Source organism: Ictidomys tridecemlineatus, chromosome 11, assembly GCF_052094955.1.
Source record: "Ictidomys tridecemlineatus isolate mIctTri1 chromosome 11, mIctTri1.hap1, whole genome shotgun sequence".
NCBI classification, from domain to species: Eukaryota; Metazoa; Chordata; class Mammalia; order Rodentia; family Sciuridae; genus Ictidomys; species Ictidomys tridecemlineatus.
This window is the reverse complement of record NC_135487.1, coordinates 98,583,255-98,602,213: the sequence shown is the minus strand read 5'-3', so window position 1 is coordinate 98,602,213 and position 18,959 is coordinate 98,583,255. Positions and strand designations below refer to the sequence as shown.

The 18,959-nt window shown below is 39.0% G+C and overlaps 1 protein-coding gene across 1 annotated transcript in view; it reads right to left on the bottom strand.

Moving 5' to 3' along the window:
* The window catches only part of Notch2 (notch receptor 2), a 151,504-nt gene that overhangs the window by 31,089 nt on the left and 101,456 nt on the right, over positions 1-18,959 (bottom strand). Inside the window, exons 11-17 of the mRNA XM_078026900.1 lie at positions 18,047-18,280; positions 13,141-13,251; positions 8,463-8,655; positions 7,037-7,182; positions 5,113-5,226; positions 2,185-2,304; positions 1,615-1,767 (exon numbers count right to left, since the gene is read on the bottom strand). Coding sequence (XP_077883026.1) covers positions 1,615-1,767; positions 2,185-2,304; positions 5,113-5,226; positions 7,037-7,182; positions 8,463-8,655; positions 13,141-13,251; positions 18,047-18,280 — 1,071 coding nt within the window. The remainder of the gene's footprint in view (positions 1-1,614; positions 1,768-2,184; positions 2,305-5,112; positions 5,227-7,036; positions 7,183-8,462; positions 8,656-13,140; positions 13,252-18,046; positions 18,281-18,959) is intronic.

The window sequence follows — 18,959 nt, the reverse complement described above, 5'->3', positions numbered from 1 at the left end:
GGATCCTAATTGAAATTGGTTGCACTCCACATATGTATAATATGTCAGAATACACCCTACTGTCATGTATATCTAAAAACAATGAAGAAAAGAGAAAGAAATTAATCAACAAAATTTGAGCTATTATCATGCCATGGCCCTCCACAATATAGATAGCATACAAACCAGAATAAGAAAATCAAGATAGAGTTACTATGCTTAAGGATCTTAAAAGTATAATTGCAGGGCTGGGGTTGTAGTTCAGTGGTAGAGTGCATGTGTGAGGCACTGGGTTCGATCCTCAGCACCACATAAAGATAAACAAATAAAATAAAGGCATTCTGTTCCATCTACAACTAACCCCCCCAAAAAAAATTTAAAAAAATGTATAATTGCAAAGACAAGTCATAAATTTAAAATGAAAATTCAACATGAGTAAAATGCCCCTACTTTGTGAGAGGGACATTTAAATACCTCATATTTGTTTTAAATAATGACTGAGTCTAATTACAATTAGAGGAATTATAAAAATATTTTAACCTTTCTTAACCACAGTACACAATACTATAATTTCCATAGACTCCCACAAGAAACTCACCATAATTTACTGACTTGTTTCAAACTCCTTGTAAACATTGCTGGTCCCACTTCATATAAGAAAGAAAGTTAAAGTACTGTATATTTATTTGATAGTTAATGTGAGAAAGGCATCCAAATAGTTTTATTTAATTCTCTAATTTCTCCATCAATTGACTCTTAGACATATTTTTCCCACTATTTGCCACAAAATGTTAAAATTATTTGTCTACATATCTTTCTTCCCCAGTAAGAAATGAGCTTCATAAAGGTTGTGACTAGGTCTGATTTATCTTTGGACTGCCATCTACAAGCTTGTTGTTCACAGATCTTATGAACACTAAAAGTTCAATAAAGATTATACTATGATTGACTCTATACTACCATATTTAGCAACCTAGATAAATTAGACTAATTCTTTGAAAAATACATTTTACCAAAGCTTAATAAAAAACAGCCTATATATCACTACTCATCAACAAAGCAAAATAACCTATTACTATGAACATTATGGACAAGTCTCAAATATTATGCTTACTGAAACAAGTCAAAATCTCTAAACAGAAAGTAGGTTTATATGATTGCATGTATTTAAAATGGTAAAATATGCCAATTAATCTACAGTGACAAAGGAGATCTGTGGTTGTATGGGATAAGAAAGTAGAGGGATTAAATTACAAAGGTATACATTAAGAAGGACAAATCAGTGTATTATCATAAATGATGGCTTTTGTTATGCCAAAACTTGATAAAATATACACTTAAATATTTGCAGTTTATTGCATGTTAAATGTCACTCAGAAATATGTATAAGGAAAACCACCATAGCATTGTCTCCATCTTGTCAATATTCAAAACATCATAGAGAAGTGCTTAAAAGAAATTCGTTTGTTTTGATTCCTAAAGACACTAGCTTCTAAAGAAGATATTAAACTAACAGTGTTAAAAATACTCAATAAAGGACTGGTATGGCTGACATCAGTATAAGAGGCAGTGGCCTCTTCTGAATTCATCTGCTCTGTTCCCTGAGAGATTTCCTCTCCCTTGGGGCATACTCACTGGCAAGGCAGTCATCGATGTCCTCCTCACAGTCCATACCACTGAATCCTGGAGGACACTCACACATGTAGCTGCCCTGGGTGTTATGACAGAGACCATGGTTCATGCAGGGCTTGGAGACACACTCATCAATGTCAATCGTACACCTCTGACCTAGAAAAAACACCAATGAACAATAGTTTTTGGAAGCTGATTCCTGTAGTAATCTGTGGAGCCTGAGCTTAGGTGGGATGGGTAAAGCTACTCCAAGGACACCCTGGTTGATCTCAGGCTTTGGGAAGACCCAAGAAAACATCTATATTCCGGAAAGGCTAATGCCATCATGCTAAAATTCTCTGTAGAAGGAACATCAGGGTTTGAGAGTCTCTGTGGAGTCTACAGCCACTAGAGGGCCCCAAAGGACAATGGAAAGGCTTTTTGCACCATTCCAGTTACCAGCTCCAGGACAGAGTTCTTGACAAAGATGGACCAGCCTCAGAAGATCAAAGTCTTTTATGTCATCTGATGATGACCTGACCACTTTAAAGTTCAGAACACATATGCCTGGCTCCTCCATCTTCATGTTATTACCTTGCCAGCCAGGAGCACACAAGCAGGTGTAACTCTCAAAATTCGGTGCCTCTTTACAAACAGCAGCATTCTCACAAGGGTTTGGGGAACAGGGAGCCAACACAGTTTGACAATTTTTGCCTGAAAAGCAAATGACAGTTTGTGACAGAGAACTTGCCAAGTAAACGAACGTTTTCCCAAATAGTACACCCAGAATTCCTCAGAATTCAAGTTTAAAGTAGTCGTTAAGAGACTATGGGCTGGGTGTGGTGGTGCACCCCTTTAATCCCTGCAATTTGGGAGGCCAGGGCAAGAAGATCATAAGTTCAAGGCCAGTCTGGGCAATTAAGCAAGAACCCACCTAAAGATAAAAAATAAGGAAGGCTGGGCATGTAGCTCAGTGGTAGAGTGTCTATGGGTTCAACCATGTTGGGGAGGGGAACCCTTTGGAATCTGAGAGACTCTTAGTCCTTTCAATCTTGGTCTGACATTGCTAACTTGTGAACCTGGGCAGGTTACTTCTCTTCTCTTACTCATATAAAGAGAATGAGACCAATATATAACTCAAAGAGAATTTTTGAGGATTAAATTTTTAAAAATGCACACAAAGTCCTTATTAGCACACATCCTGGTGCATAGAGAGTATTCAATTACTGTTAGGCTGCTACTAATTTTGCTATTATCATCACAAGTGGTTCCATGGATTTGGACACCTGCATTCATCAGATGAGATAATTTTTGCATTTCCATAGTTAAGATTCAGCTGCGCTGAAGCTCAGCCTCACAGACTGAACCATGGCCTCCTGCTCCTCCAACCTCAGCTGAACTGTTCCAGGGAATGGGTTAACTGGAAGGCAATGGGCACTACTGTACAAGCAGAAGACAGTGGAGCAGCTCTGATTGCCAGGCAAGCTGACTCCTTATAATGTATGACACTGGTATCTGCCCACCACTTCCTACTTTAGTATGTTAGATATAAACTCACAGCAAGAAATAATTAAATAGGAATGCTATTATTAAAAAGGGATGAGGTTTTTACTTTATTTTTTGTAGTGCCAGGGATCAGATCCAGGGCTTCACACATGCCAGGCAAGCACTCTACCACTGAGCTACATCCCCAACTAGATGAGGTTTTTTTGTTTTGTTTTGTTTTAATTTACTCTCATATTAAAATTTTCGTTCTAAAGTTTTGTACTCAGGGGAAAAAAAATCACCAAATGTTCACCAAAATATCTCAAACCCACTTTTAAAAAGTTGGAGAATAGTGGCTTATAAGAGTGCTTGGTTCCCTTATGCTGGGCAAACCTGACAAAGCTTACAGCCTTTAACCACACACAACTACAAGGCTTATCTGCATAGTTGTGTTCAGTCAGGCTCACTCTCCATTGTAAATTTTTTAAACAAGGATGCTAAAGAAAAATCAATATCCAGCAAAAAGCCAAATATATCAGCGCATCTGAAAAGCATGATGAGAAAACAGATCATCTGCAGATGAGCTGTACACCTAAGATACACAGCAATTAAGTCCCCAAAGTGGCTGAGCACAGTGACACCTGTGTATATCCACAGCTGTCCATTCTCAGGCTTTGTGGCTGTGAGATATTTTGGGGTTTTTTTGGAGGGAGGGAGTAAGGGGACAGTACCGAGGACTGAACCCCAGGGCACTTAACCACTGAGCCACATCCTAGCCCTTTTTGTATTTTATTTAGAGACAGGGTCTCATTAAGTTGCTTAGGGCCTCACTCAGTTGCTGAGCCTGTGTTTGAACTCACAATCCTCCTGGCTCAGCCTCCCAGGCTGCTGGGATTACAGGTGTGTGCCACTGCATCCAATGTGAGATGTCTTTTTGCTACCAACAAATGAGATCAACAAGCCTCTGGAATGACGTTATTTGTACTTTCTTTGTCTAGAGACAGAATCTTTTATAACTTTGAGTTTATGAGCCAGGAGGGTTAAATGCAATTTCCCTACATTACAACTTCTTCTAAGGAGCAAAGGTAACAAGTCTTTCAGTCATGCTTGTGGCCATCCTGCTGTACTGCACAGCTCAGTCACCATGAACTGCTGCGGCTAACTGCCCAAGACCCAGGGAATGACAGGTCTGGTGTGTTCCTGCCTGCATGCTGTGCACTGCTCCAACAGGCAAAGCCATAGTTGTGTCTGTTCCTCATGGATGAAGAAAATAGACGACAAGGAGGTGCGCAAGGCATACAAGTGCAACCACCATGCAATGGCAATGAGGACATAGGAGAAAATAGGAAGAATGTCCAAAGTGCCAAATATACCTACCAAAACAGAACAGCTGAGGTCAACTGAAATCACACTTTTGTCTTCTCTGTGTGAAAGAGGCATTCAGGGGGACAATATTTCTGAGTGAGACTGACATTTGAACGTTAGGATTAGAATGGCAGTTAACAGGAAAACCTTCAGATTCAGAGATTTATGGGCAAATGCTCTATCTCCTACTTATCTTCGTGAGACAGGAAATTCTACATTGTAGAATTATTGAAGACAAGATTAAATAACCCAAAATATAAAAAGTGTTGGAGAACTGTGGGTGTTAACTCAGTGGCAGAGCACTTGCCTAGCATATGTGATGCCCTGGAATTCAATCTCCAGGACAAACAACAACAACAAAACAGTGTCTGTCTGACATAGTTCATCAAAACACAGGGTCCATTCAAATGATGAACTAAGTCCATCAGCTACATACCAGATTCCAATCAGATATAAAGTCCAAACACTAAAGCATTAAGAAGACCAATGTATTTCCCCATCAAATTTTCCGAACTCAGGTTGTAGTCAGTGAGGGCAGGAAGGACACCCAGGCAGTGATTCCTCGAGCAGCATCACGGCCCCACAGACCTGCCTCACTGAAGCTCACAGTGCTCACTGACCTGGCTAGGTCAAACATCCCCTATGCTCACCGCAGGCACCTACAGCACCCACCTGTGTAGGGCAGCACACAGTGGCAAGTATAGCCACTAACATCATCAAAGCAGGTCCCCTGGTTCAGACAAGGATTTGAGGCACATTCATCAATATTCACCTGGCAGTTGTGGCCTGTAGGCAGAAAAGTGAAAACCACACACACACAGTGACTTTCTGTCAGCCTCCTCTTTACCTCAATGACCAACCAGTTCTCTTGGTGGTAAAAATTAAACACCTCTGAAACGGCATTCATTGGTAAAAATTAGACCATTGGAACACCTGCTTATTCATTTTGGTCATATGTCCCTGGCATATAGTCAGTCAGTGAATGATCAATCGGTCAAAAGATGAAAGTAATAACAGTTTATTCTAATGGCCTGAGAGCCTATTACTCCTCCAATTACAAGTAGTTTCTTAATAATAAACCAAGATGCTAAGGGTTGAAACATTTGTTATCTAAACATAGGCCTTTTTATGCAAAGTTTCTGGTCAGCAAAAAAGAAAATGTTTTTGAATACACAATCAAAGCCTCTGATTTATGCCCACTTTCATTTGCATAGTCTCTACCATTAATGGGGTACTTCTGAAGTCAAAAAAATTGTTTTTCTCCTGATTGAAAGCATGACATTTAATCCCACTAAATAATGGATAAAAGCAACAAAAGAATCAATAGATATAGGATAGTACCCAATATTGCCTACCTTTTGCATTTCTGGTAAAGTTTCACACAAAAAATAGAAAAACTACAGCACAGTAAAGGAGAAATTGATTATCTAGGAGTATAGAGAACTGGGCTCAGTTGTGCTCTAATACTAACTGGGCATAAGAAGTTGGATTTTACATTTTGAGTTTTAGTTTACTCACTGATAAGCATGTGTCAATGAAATAAAGAAAGGCGCCTTTGTATCTACAAATTTCTTTGCAAATGTAATGCAATATATCAGAAAATGACTGAAATAGGTCTCAGAAAAATTTCAGTTACAGTTTAAGTATCATCTAAAATGCTTAACACCAGAATTGTTTTAGAATTTGGATTTTTTGGATTTTGGATACTTGCATACAGATAATGAGACTAAGTCTAAACCAAAAAAAAAAAAAAGTCAAATTTGTTTCATAAACACACATAGCCTGAAGATAATTCCATATAATATTTCTAATGAACCTGTATTTTTTCTTTGACCTGTCGTATGAGGTTGAGTGTGAAATTCTCCAAATATGGCAGCATGCTGGTGCTAGGAAAGTTTCAGATATTGGAGCATTTTGGATTTTTGGATTAGGGATGCTTAATCTGTAATCAAAGTGTCTCTAAAACATGCTGATATAACATAATAGCCAATCACGGTTTTTGAGTGAAGAAATCAATGGGTAATGTAAGCATAAATATAAATGATCTACCCATATATTTATCTCTCATGAGTTTCCAAGTGAAAACTTATAATAGTGCAAATACAAGCGTGAACTCAAAAAAAAGGCTTATACAATTTCACTGCTATGCATTTTTCCAAAAGGCAATAAAAAACTAAGTAAAAATACCTTGATGTATGAAAGAGTTTATAAGAATGCTCCAAACATAGAGCTGAGTCTGTGATGTTGCTACCCTAACTATAAAAAGCAAAATATTATATTTCTATAGAGCTATTTGAATTACCATAGAAGAAAACCTAGACCAATGACCCTACAATTAGGCACTTGTCCAAAGCTGTGTGAGTCTTAACTGAGCATCTTAAATATGAACTGCTTTAACAGCTTGCCTCTCTGTCAGGCTGAAGGCAGAAATTTTATCTATACAAGTAATTTTTCCTCCCCCAAATGACTCATAAATACTAATTCCTCCATGTTTGCCATATGAATGAATGAATGAGAAAACAGAAATGGAAAGAACTGAGCCAAGTAGTATGCAATCAGACAACAACAGACATAAAAGATGTACTTTTGTTTTCACCTTTAAAGCCCTTCTTGCAAGTGCACTTATATCCATTCACCAGATTGTCACAAGTTCCTCCATTTTGGCATGGGTTAGAAAGACATTCATTTTTGTCCACTTCACAGTTGGTGCCAATCCATCCTGCATCACAAAGGCACTTATATCTAAAAGAAGACCCCACAAAAATGTACAGTACAGTCAGAGAATAAAATAAAGGAGTTGGTGATGAAATGAGGGGGCAGGAGCTCTTTAGTAAGGTAATCTCATATTCTTCTGTGACTCTATTACATAGAGTCATTGGGCCCACCTAGCTCACCAAGAAGCTAGTGAAATTAATTAATTATAGTGAATTTCATATATAAACAATGGCTGGGTCATATATATATTGGGCCACTCTGCAGGAAACACTAAAATGAATAATTTACAAAACTAATTTTATTACACATAAATCTAAGGTAAAACAAACCTTAAGATCCCTAGTTTGTGTTGCAAAACAGATACCTGGAAATAAGACAGTAGCAAAGACTTTAAGACACAATGAATAACTCCCTGGATGTCTTACATCTGAGTCTTGCTTTACTCTGCCTCAGAAAGCACCCAGGGTGTTGATCAAGAAAGAGCATAAAATAAAGGCATCTGAAATATACAGTATCATACTTGAATATCAGTATCACTTAGAGAGTGCTATCAGGAAATGACAGCTATGTTTCACAGGAGATTTGTGGGGAAAGGGTAGATGGAAGGGGTGTTTTTAAGGATGTCATACTTTGAGACATGAATACCAAGTTAACTCATTTTGAAAAAAACTTTATTTCCTAAAACACTCTCATTCTTTCACCTATTGTAAGTGTGGAAAATGGCAATGTCTAAAACCATGTCTTATGGCAAGCACAATAAAAGTGAAGACCTTCTCAGAGAACCTAAGGTTACTCTGTAGTTCTAAAAATTACCAATACATTACACAACTCTGAGGGACATGCCAACTGCAAATGTTTTATCAGAATCATGTCTAAAGTTGGCTGAACCAGTTCCACTCCAGAGTACACACAAGTACTATGATGAACAAAGGTAGGCTGTGTTTAAAAAGTCGTTAAAAAATGATGCTAGAAATTCCTCAGAACTCAATCTTGTAATAAGTTCTAAAACACAATTGCCAAAGACTCATAAAATAGGCCTGGACTCCTCCCATGAGGTCCTTACACTACTTATGTAAAAGAGACAATCCTCCTTACTTTCTTCCCAGGTCCTCCACCATGGAAGGAGGGGTTAGCTTCCACAGACAAAGTGATAAATTAGAAGAGTTTGTGGCAGACTACTAAAACCTTCAGCCAAATTGCAGGACAAGTATCCAAATGCCTTCTGCAGGCTATCACCAACGCCAAAAGACAAATGGCTTGACATAGGTCAACAGACAGGAACCTGACAACATATGGCAGCTACTCACCCACTGAGGCCCCCAGTACAGTTGCCATGGATGCAGGGACTGCTCAGGCACTCATTCACCTGAGAGTAGCAGCTGGGGTGATGAGGCCCCTCGGGGCACATGCAGCGGAAACCATTCACATCATTGATACACGTTGCACCCTTGCGACAAGGATTGGAGGCACACTCATCAATGTCGATGTTACATCTCTGCCCTGCAGAGAAGGGGATGCTGTTACTCAAATCCCAGATATTCAGGAGCAGATCCAGAACTGATTTACACACAGGGTGACACTCTTCATCTGCACAGGCTATGAGGTGCCTTGGGACACCAAATGTCAAGGTTTAAGGAATAGCTACTGGGAGGTGGAGTTGACCTAGTTGTTCTGTGTGTGTGTATGCATATGTAACAACAGTACATCCCACTATCATGTATGATTATAATGTACCAATAAAAAAACATTTAAGTAATGAGACACTCAAGAGCACTTAATACCATTCAAGGAAGTTGCAGGGGGCACTGGCAGTTGTTAATGAAGAAAGTTAACACAAGAAAAGTGCTATACCATGTTGTCATGTATTTCTTTCCATTTTCACCTTAGAAATGGAGAAACCTCACAAGGTTTGAAGAGAACCTCAGAGGTCAGCAAAGATGGCTGCCCTGATGCTGCTGCTGTAAGCATACTCCCAGAAGCCTCTGGAATGTGCTTTCCACTGGCTTACCACTAATTCACTTTTCAGTTAGTCAACTGAATGAGGTGAACTAGAATGCTTAGTCAATGGGCTATTAACTTAGTTTAATGATGAAATTGATTAAAAAGAAAGGCATTTTGTTTTGATTCTTAAGAGTATCATTTACTCCATTTTCTGCCTCAGAAAGTAGAGTTTCTAAACATAATTTTACGGCTCCCTAAAAACTAAGAAAACACCATTATCTCTCAGTCTAAATAATGGTTCTCAAACTTTAATGTGCAAAATAGCCACTTAAAGTTCTTGCTCAAAATGAGATCCTTAGGCCCTACTGCACAGATTGTGATGGGTGGGGCCCAACAGCCACATTTTAAAACATGCGGGTGGTTCAAACATTAGGTTAAGAAATTCTGCACTAAACAATTATACTTTTCATTCTTTAACAATGTTGATAGATGCTGGGAGTACGTGAAACTGAAGTGAGTGTGTTCTTCTTCCAAGCCATACCCAAGATTGAACTTTGAAAAGAAGTCTGCAATAGCCTAGTTCTTCACTGTCATTTGGGTGAATAATGTGACAATGGGCCAGTAATACAACTGTTTTTATTTGTTAAATTTATAATAATTGATATTTGACTACATATTCTAAAATGATGTGAAATTTTTAAATTGCCCATAATTCTGTAAATAAATGGAATCAAGCAACTGCCATGAAGGAACATATGAATTACCAAGAATACAATTTTCTGACTCAGATAAAAAATACACATTTTTTTAAAAAAAATGTAAGAAAGAGCAACCCTGCATTTAGAACAGGAAATTCCAAATGAAATAGACACACACCCTTTAAAGTATGGGTATTAACATTTTTTCACTCTCTGTTGCTCTCTAAACCATTATTGGTGGTTCTTGTGGTGAAGACCCATAATCTGGAAGTGGATGCTATTTTTCTCTAAGTGTTTTATTAATAACTTGTTTTAAAATGCTATTTCCTTGGCCTTGGCCACTGATTCTTTTAGATGTTTCCCAATGGCACCAAAATATGAACCACAGCTCTTCAACTGCTAGGCTGTCCATGGCTTGCAATCCAGTAGAGTATGAAAGGAAACAGCCTTTTCACTTGTGGTCCTTTTTGGGAAGCATCTCCACAGATTTCTCAAGTTTTCTTCATTCATTTTTGTTTGTTTGTTTTGGTTTTTTTTTTTTTTTGGCTTTGTTTTATTTTGTTGAGAGATGGTGTCTCACTATGCAATCCAGGCTAGTGTTCAAATCTTGGGCTCAAGCAATCCCTCCACCTCAGCCTCTTGAGTCTCTCCTCTCCTCTGCCCTCCCGTTCCTTTCCCTCTCTTTGTTCTTTGCAGTGCTGGTCATCAAACTTGGGGCCTTGTACATGCTGGGCAAATATTCTACCACTGAACTACATCCCCAGCCCTTCATTTGCTTTAAAATTCTTCCCAGAACAAATTTTCAAGCAATCTTTTTATGAGAGTTTTAAGTGGCTTGTGCAGTCTTCAGCAGTGGCTCCACCAGAAAGGTCATGCCTTCGTGGAATATCCACAGAGCACCAAAAATGCTCAATGCGAATCATGTCTGTTGTGGGGCTCAGCAATTTTTTTTAAATATATTTTTTTAGGGGCTGGGGTTGTGGCTTAGTGGTAGAGGGCTTGCCTGTGAGGTGCTGGGTTTGATCCTCGGCACCACATAAAAACAAATAAATAAAACAAAGATTATATATCTTTTTTTTAGTTGTAGTTGGACACAATATCTTTGTTTTATTTATTTGTTTTTATGTAGTGCCAAGGATCAAAACCAGTGCCTCACATGTGTTAGGCAAGCCCTCTACCACTGAGCCACAACTCTAGCCCCAGGCTCAGCAATTATTGAAATGAGAAGTTACCCTGTCTTTCCTACTTGGTAGGTACTTGATGAATTCTCAGTGAACTGGTGTTTAGCCCAGGCATTAGGGTCTGGGTTGAATAAGAGAAGTGCTTTATTTTGAGTACAATTCACTCAACTCATTCATCCAGCAACATTTATTGAGTATTCTTCTGTGCTAGATATTGCTAGAAGGATAATAAAGGGAAGTTCCTGCCTTCTGAGAATTCACAGCCCTCTCTGCAACTCACTAGCTAAGGATATGGGCATATCAAGCTCTGTCTCTCAGCTGCCTTATTTATTAAATGAGGATGGCAGAACTTCCTTTCTGGACTATTGGAGAATTCAAGATAACGAATGTGGTGCTATGTAAAACTGAAAAGTAGTTCACAGGATTATCACATGATTCCTTTCTTTCTACCATTTATTCAAAAAGTTTCAAGAAATCCTTTTTGAATAGAACAGAGAACCTAGTCTTACAGAAAGAAAAAACAAAAACAAAACCATCCCTTAAGTCTTTTAAAGCTGTTATTAAAATAATAGGGGGAATGTATTAAATTAAAACAGGGGAAAGAATAAAACACTTTTCATTTACCACTCGTGAGTATATACCACAGTCATCTTAGATATTTTCAGTGACTGATTTTAAAAAAAAAATGTCAGACACAGAAAACAGTTCCAAGAACAGGGTACCGCCCAGTAATCAAAACATTCCATTTCTTGGTTATGCAGTTTCATACTTCACCTTAAGTTTATTTAGAATATTTTTAGCCCTATGCGCCCTCCCTCCTTGACCTTGCTGGGTCGCTGAATGTTAAAAAGAGAAAGAATATGATGCACTGACATTTGAGAAAACTAAATAAGTCTTATATAAATCCACAAATTAACCAGGGCTCTGGGATCAGATGTCTGGGGTAAAATCCTAGTACACCGATAATATCACTTCACCTCTCTAAGCTCTGGATTTCTCATCAATACCAGAGGAACAAAACAGCTGTGATAATTGTGACTTGGCACTTAATTTGATGCATAGCTCAAAATATGTGCTAGCTATTTTCTTCATATTACCCATTTAACAACAGTGCACCTATTATCCTAATAGCAGGAATTTCCATGCATTCTGTTGGCTGCCACCTAATACTGGAGTGACAGTTTTCAGGATGCACAAGTCCATCAGGCCACCACACTACTGCATGGTCTTGGCTTGAAAGCTTTCATCATACTTGGCTTCTCATTGACTTCCAATGAACAGGAATCACTGGAGCCACAAACATTCCTGTCTAGCAACAACAGTCATACAAACTGGAAAAGTGCTTGTGAACTAGAGAACACATGGCAATGGCAGACATTCTTCATTTGGCTCCTGCTGCCTCTGCCAAAAGCTCATAAGGAGTCTCTCACCTGGAGTGCAAATGACCACATGGTCATTATTAAAGGGTATTACATTAGGGCCTACTTGTCTGTGGCACTGACAGGAAAGAATAGAATACATTGTGAATCCCTCTCATGGTGCCTTTAGCAGCTTAGATGTCAGTGAGGGGCTAGGTTTCCTCAGTAGCCTCAGGAACTTTTTACAGGAAGGTAAAAGGAAAGGTAATATTAACAAGGAAAGAGGAGAGAGATGCATGGATGTGCCCGTGTGCACAGGTTTGCATGTGCTAATGTTCTAGCTATTTGTACTTCAGTAGGAATGACTTGCTAAGCTATTTTAGCCATTTATTTTCTTCCTCCTGCACAGAAAGATCTTGCTCATGCAGGCAAATTAAGGTGGTCCCCTCAAGTTACAATTTTATTAAATAGGCTCCCCAAAAGAGGAAGGACATGAGACAAAAAGTGCTGTTTTGCAAGTTTACCTCACATATGGATTTACAGAAGGTACCAACTACTGCTTGCAGGAAAATAAAGTTGGCTTTGGAGGTAACTTAACTCAAGCACAATGATGGTAAAATCTAATAAATGAAATATGGCATGTTTCAGTTTAAGGAAGATTTATGAGCAGAAAACTGGATCAGAGAAGCACAGAAGCAGATTTCAAACCTTCCAGAGACACCAAGAAAGAAGAGACATTTGAAAAGTGATTTTCCCTCAGATGTCCCATTTTCCCAAAGTGATGGGCTGAAGTGCATGAAGCATTACCTGTGAATCCTGGCAAGCAGACACAACTGTAACGATTGATGCCATCCATACAAGCACCATGGACACAAGGGTTGCTAGCACAGTCATCAAAATTGATTTCACAATTAATCCCTAAAAGGAGAATCAAAGAGAAATCATTCCACATTACCACAGACATAACCCAGCTTTTGTTTGTGATTCTGTGGAGTAAGAAGTCTAAATGTAATCCAGGTAGCCCTGGACAGAACACAGCAGCACTTCTCAAAGTATAGTCCACAGACTCTTTCAGGAGAACCTTGAAATCAGAAGGATTTTATTACTCAAACAAAGCTATTACTTGCTTTTTTTTTTCTGTGTTGACATTCACACTGATGTTTGCAAAGGCAATGGGGATAAAACTATTGGCATGTGGTGGGAATCAGGCAGTGGAACTAAATTGTGCTAGTAGTTACTGTATCTTCACATCCATGCTGCCCACAGTTAAATAAACACAAGAGACAGTTCACCTAAGAATGGCTTTGGCAAAGAGGTTAAAACTATAAACATCGTAACTTCATTAAATCTTGAACCTCAAATGTACCTCCCCTGTTATGTGTGATGAAAGGGGAAGCACAGAAGAATTTCTGTGCATACAGGTGTGAACATCATATCAGGAGAAGCAGTCACGCAACTGTTCAAGTTGTGAGCTAAAATAGCTGCCTTCTGTATGAAACCCCATGTAGTTGGAAGAACAACTGACAGATAAGCCAAAGTTCATCAGACTTGAGTGTTTAGCAAATATTAAGTGAAAGAAAGAAACCTGTCATTTTGAGGGAAACAACTGATAGTACTTAATGCTGAAACTAAATTTGGGCTTTACAATCAAAATTAGAATTTAGAACTTGGATCCATCACCTTAAGCTTGACACTGACGATCAGTGCTAAAAGCTAAAGCTCAGGATGATCTTTAAACAAATATGGAATTGCCTTTAGTGTTGCACTGTCTTATTCTGTTCTGTTCCACAGATGAACAGAAGGGTCTAGCTGTGCTGACACAGGCTTGGTTGTAGATATGGATAACGAAAGAGTAAGGCTATATCAATCATTAGTGTTACCATGGTATTGTACTGATAAAGTAATTTAACTCATGATTTCTCACTATTTATTTAAAATGGATTTAATGATGTTTCCTAAGTTATCATGGAAGAATATATGGGTAGTAAAAACAGTCTAACAATAAAAACACAATAAGAATATAAATAAACAATTTCTAGAACAAAATGTCATGATTAATTCATTCACAAATTTTATTTTTTTATTAGTAATTACTATGGTATTAAAAATTTATTGGGCCATTGTGTGCAAAGCAGCTGACCTTGCAGTTTTGTGATTTTTTTTGCTAATTCTCTCAGCCAAGCTTAAACCCAGCTGTGTTACACCATTTTACAAATGGCACTGCTGACTTGCCCAGCTTCAGTGAGGCCTTGTCTTCTTGTTCACAGTTCTGTGTTCTTTCCAGCAAGCCACGCTGTCTTTCTGTGTTAAAGAGGCTCTCATGCCGCACTAGCCATAAATGAGAAAAGGAGTCCCATATTCCCATGTAAAAGTTACACACGTAGCAGATGTATAACCCATGTCTAGCCCTTGACTGACAACCCATCTTTGTCCTCAATCCATGAAGGCAGCCCCATGAAGCCTTTAAATCCAATGTAGCTCTAGCTCCAGGGCCATAATTTACTTGAGGAGGAACTGACATCTGTATCAGGTCGGGCTAATGAGCTCCTATGTAGAAATGTGACCTATTTGAACACTGAGCTACAAAATGCCTTGCTTTGTACTATTTTCCTGACAGCCCAATAATTCCATTCTTGCTTAGAATCTACATAAGAGACTTCTGCGAGCCTTCACTAAAATTGTCTATTTTGTTGTTTGTTCATGGTTCTTTAAGCTAGCTCAAGTTGAGTTTTGTTTCCTGAAATCCATAGAAACTAATTACTCAAAACAGTTTTATCATCATAATAGCATAGATAAGAGAAGGCACTGATACTCTGAGTAGTCTCTCTCCCTTTAATGACCCAGCAGGTGACTACTGCAACTGCAGTTAGCAAGTTGTAACACATCACTTCCATCCAGACTCCATCCAAGTGCTAAACCACCAACACAGAACATTCAATAAATGGATTGGGATTCTAACTCTAACTCTATTCATAATGCCTCAATTAATGGATGTTCCAAGCAGGCCCCTGACACATATCAGTTCTTTCTCCACCCACTACAGACCAACATTTCTTTTTTTTTTAATTGCTTTTATTTTTTAAATACATGACAGCAGAATGCATCACAATTCTTATTACACATATAGAACACAATTTTTCATATCTCTGATTGCATATGAAGTATGTTCATACCAATTCATGTCTTCATACATGTACTTTGGAAAATGATGTCCATCACATGCCACCATCATTGCTAACTCCCTGCCCCCTCCCTTCACCTCCCACCTATCTAGAGTTTGTCTATCCCTCCCATGCTCCCTCTTCCTACCCCACTATGAGCCAGTCACCTTATATCAGAGAAAACATCCGCCTTTTTTGGGGGGTGGGGGGATTGGCTAACTTCACTTAGCATTATCTCCTCCAACTGCATCCATTTACCCGCAAATGCCATGATTTTATTCTCTTTTATTGCTGAGTAATATTTCATTGTGTATATATGCCACATTTTTTTTAATCCGTTCATCTACTGAAGGGCATCCAGGTTGATTCCACAGTTTAGCTATCATAACTGTGTTGCTATAAACATTGATGTGGCTGTGTCCCTGTAGTATGCTGTTTTTAAATCCTTTGGGTATAGACAGAGGAGAGGGATAGCTGGGTCAAAGCCCTAATCTTCATCATGTGGGATTAGGCCCCAACTTCCTTAATAAGACTCCTACAGCACAAGTATTAAAACCAAGAATCAATAAATGGGATGGACTCAAACTAAAAAGTTTCTTCTCAGCAAAAGAAACAATCTGTGAGGTGAACAGAAAGCCTACATCTTGGGAGCAAATTTTTGCCCCTCACACATCAGATAGTGCACTAATCTATAGGGTATATAAAAAACTCAAAATGATAAACACCAAAAAAAACAAATAACCCAAACAATAAATGGGCCAAGGACATGAACAGACACTTCTCAGAAGAGGATATACAATCAATCAACAAATATATGAAAAAATGTTCATCATCTCTAGCAAGTAGAGAAATGCAAATCAAAACGACTCTAAGATACCAGTCAGAATGGCAGTTATTATGAAGAAAAAGAAAAATAAGTGTTGTAGAGGATGTGGGAGAAAAAGCACACTCATATATTGCTGAAGGGACTGCAAATTAGTGAAGCCAATATGGAAAACAGTATGGAGACCAACATTTCTTTACTTTGCTGGCAGTTCTTTGCATGAATTTTTTTAACAGCTGCAGGAATGGATTTGGCAGGGCCCTGAGACCTTCCTCGCTTCCCTCTCCATGCTACAGAACATTCATATATACCCCTTGCCTCTTAGTGACAGCTACTTATACCATGCCCTCCCTAGAAAACACACCTGATGCCTTCTGGCATAATGATGTAATCCCACAGGAAACAAAGCGCTCATCAACCCACCTCTCATCCAGATTCCCAGCATGGCTGTTATAACCAGAATGACAGCAAGGCCCACAGTAGCACCTCCATTCTAATGGCCATGAAAGTACTGGTAAACCTCTCAAATTTCTTTTCATACAGCAATTCTCATGTTGGAGACCAGCCCTGAAGCAAAGTGCTTTTGGAAGGTTTTACAAAGATCTACAAGCCCTTTAAGGGACTTATCTAAATGTGGGGAGGGGCAGGCCTTCTCAGCTCTGAAGGAATGAGATGTGTTTCTTATGCTCGGGCAAGTCAAAAAGGACTTTGTTTTCAAACTTGGCATGTGTGAGGGCCTGGATGAAGACCAGGGCCTTTTACAAGTTTGAAGAAATAGATTTGGAAATAACACTATAAAATGAAGACAGCTAACCATGTCCCCTACCTCTGCCACCCACATAGACCATTTTCCTTAAGTCCAGGATGATTTCTCAATAAATTTCTCCTGATATTGGCAATTTTTCTTCTAGCAAAGGCACACACTGGTTAATCTTCCACTAATACATTTTCCTTTGACCTGGGACATAGTACTCCCTCTATTAATCACAGTTGTGTCCATACTTATTCCTATAATATGTAAAACAGAAGCCAGTGAAACCTGTGAGATGTTCTCTCGGAGAAAACAACTCCAAATTCCACACAGAAGGAGCAGCAGATTCTCCCCCTACCATGTAGCCTTCCACCACAGTCAGGGAATAGCACTGGACTCTAAGGACAGATAGCAGTGTCTATCCATTCTTCACAATTTCTGTGTAACAAAGTGTGTCCTCTCCTTTAGAGTCTCCCCAATGCCTGAAGACCCAGTAGATATAAGCAGCAAAAGAAAACCATCAAAATTAAAGAGACTGAACATGAAAGAAAAAAAAAGGTGAATGGAAGGAAGGAAGGAGTGAGGGATGGAAAGAACGCAGGCAATTCTCAATAAAAGCGACTTAAAGAAAATTCATCAACCCACATTTCAATAAGACACATTTCAATTCTAAAAATAATCTTATATTTTGAAGTGATATGCCTCCATTAAATGAAACACACACCACACAGAAACACACACACACACACACACACACACACACACACACACACACACACACTGGAATGGCACAATTATTGTCTCTAACTTCTCCCCAAAGTAGAACCATTTATATTCATGCTTGTGGCTTTGGCTGGCCTCTCAGAATCAGAAATATTTTTTAGGTATCTGTGCAAATGTCAAAAAATTGGAGAGGTCTGTGTAAATTGTGTTTAAGAAATGAAAAACCCCAACCCAACATAACCAGAGCAGGCTTACCTGATGTGCCCGGCTGGCAGTTGCACTGGTAGCCATTCACTAGGTCAATGCAACGCCCATCATTCAAGCAAGGGCTGCTATAACATTCATCAATTTGGTCACTGCAGATGGCACCCATGTACCCGGGGTTGCAGATGCAAGTGTAGGAATCAATCCCATCCTGGCACTGGCCATGGTGGCAAGGATCAGGGTCACAGTTGTCGATGTTCTCCTCACATAACACACCAGTGAAACCTTGGGAAGGAATTTTACCAAGGAATCTTCAAAGCCAGATACCACACACCTGAACCCAAGAGCAATTAATCTATGTACCCTACACATTCCACATCTGAATGAATATTACTGCTGGTTTTGAGCAGTGGGAACTGGTTGTTTGTTTTGATTTAGAAAGCGAGCCTGGGGAGCTGTGCTCAAAATAAAGAACATCATATTGGCAGGACTAATGCACCTTTGAGACTGATAACTAATTTCACAGCACAAAGGCTTTAACCTCAGCCTCCTGACTTACTGGGTTTCAGGGGAAGCTGCTCTTGACTTTTTTTTTTTTTAATATCTGATTTCTTTTTCTCCCAAACCCAAAACATATGTACTGAATAATGGTTTCATGAACCTAGTGTTCCCAATTCTGACTTTCTGACTTTGGAGGACAGAGAACTTTATTCTGCTTCACCCCTTCCAAAGCATTAAGCATATACACGAGATTTTCAATAAATACCTGTTGAACAAAACAAGTGAGTGTAACAGTTATGAACGTTTAAGTGAAAAAGGGTGTTCCTCCTTTCAAGATTTAGATATGCCCACATTCTTCTCCTTCCCAACAGACTCTAGGAGGCCTATCCTCCTTTAAAAAAGTGAATCCAAGCTGGGTGTGGTGTGCACACCTGTAATCCCAATGGCTTAGGAGACTGAGGCA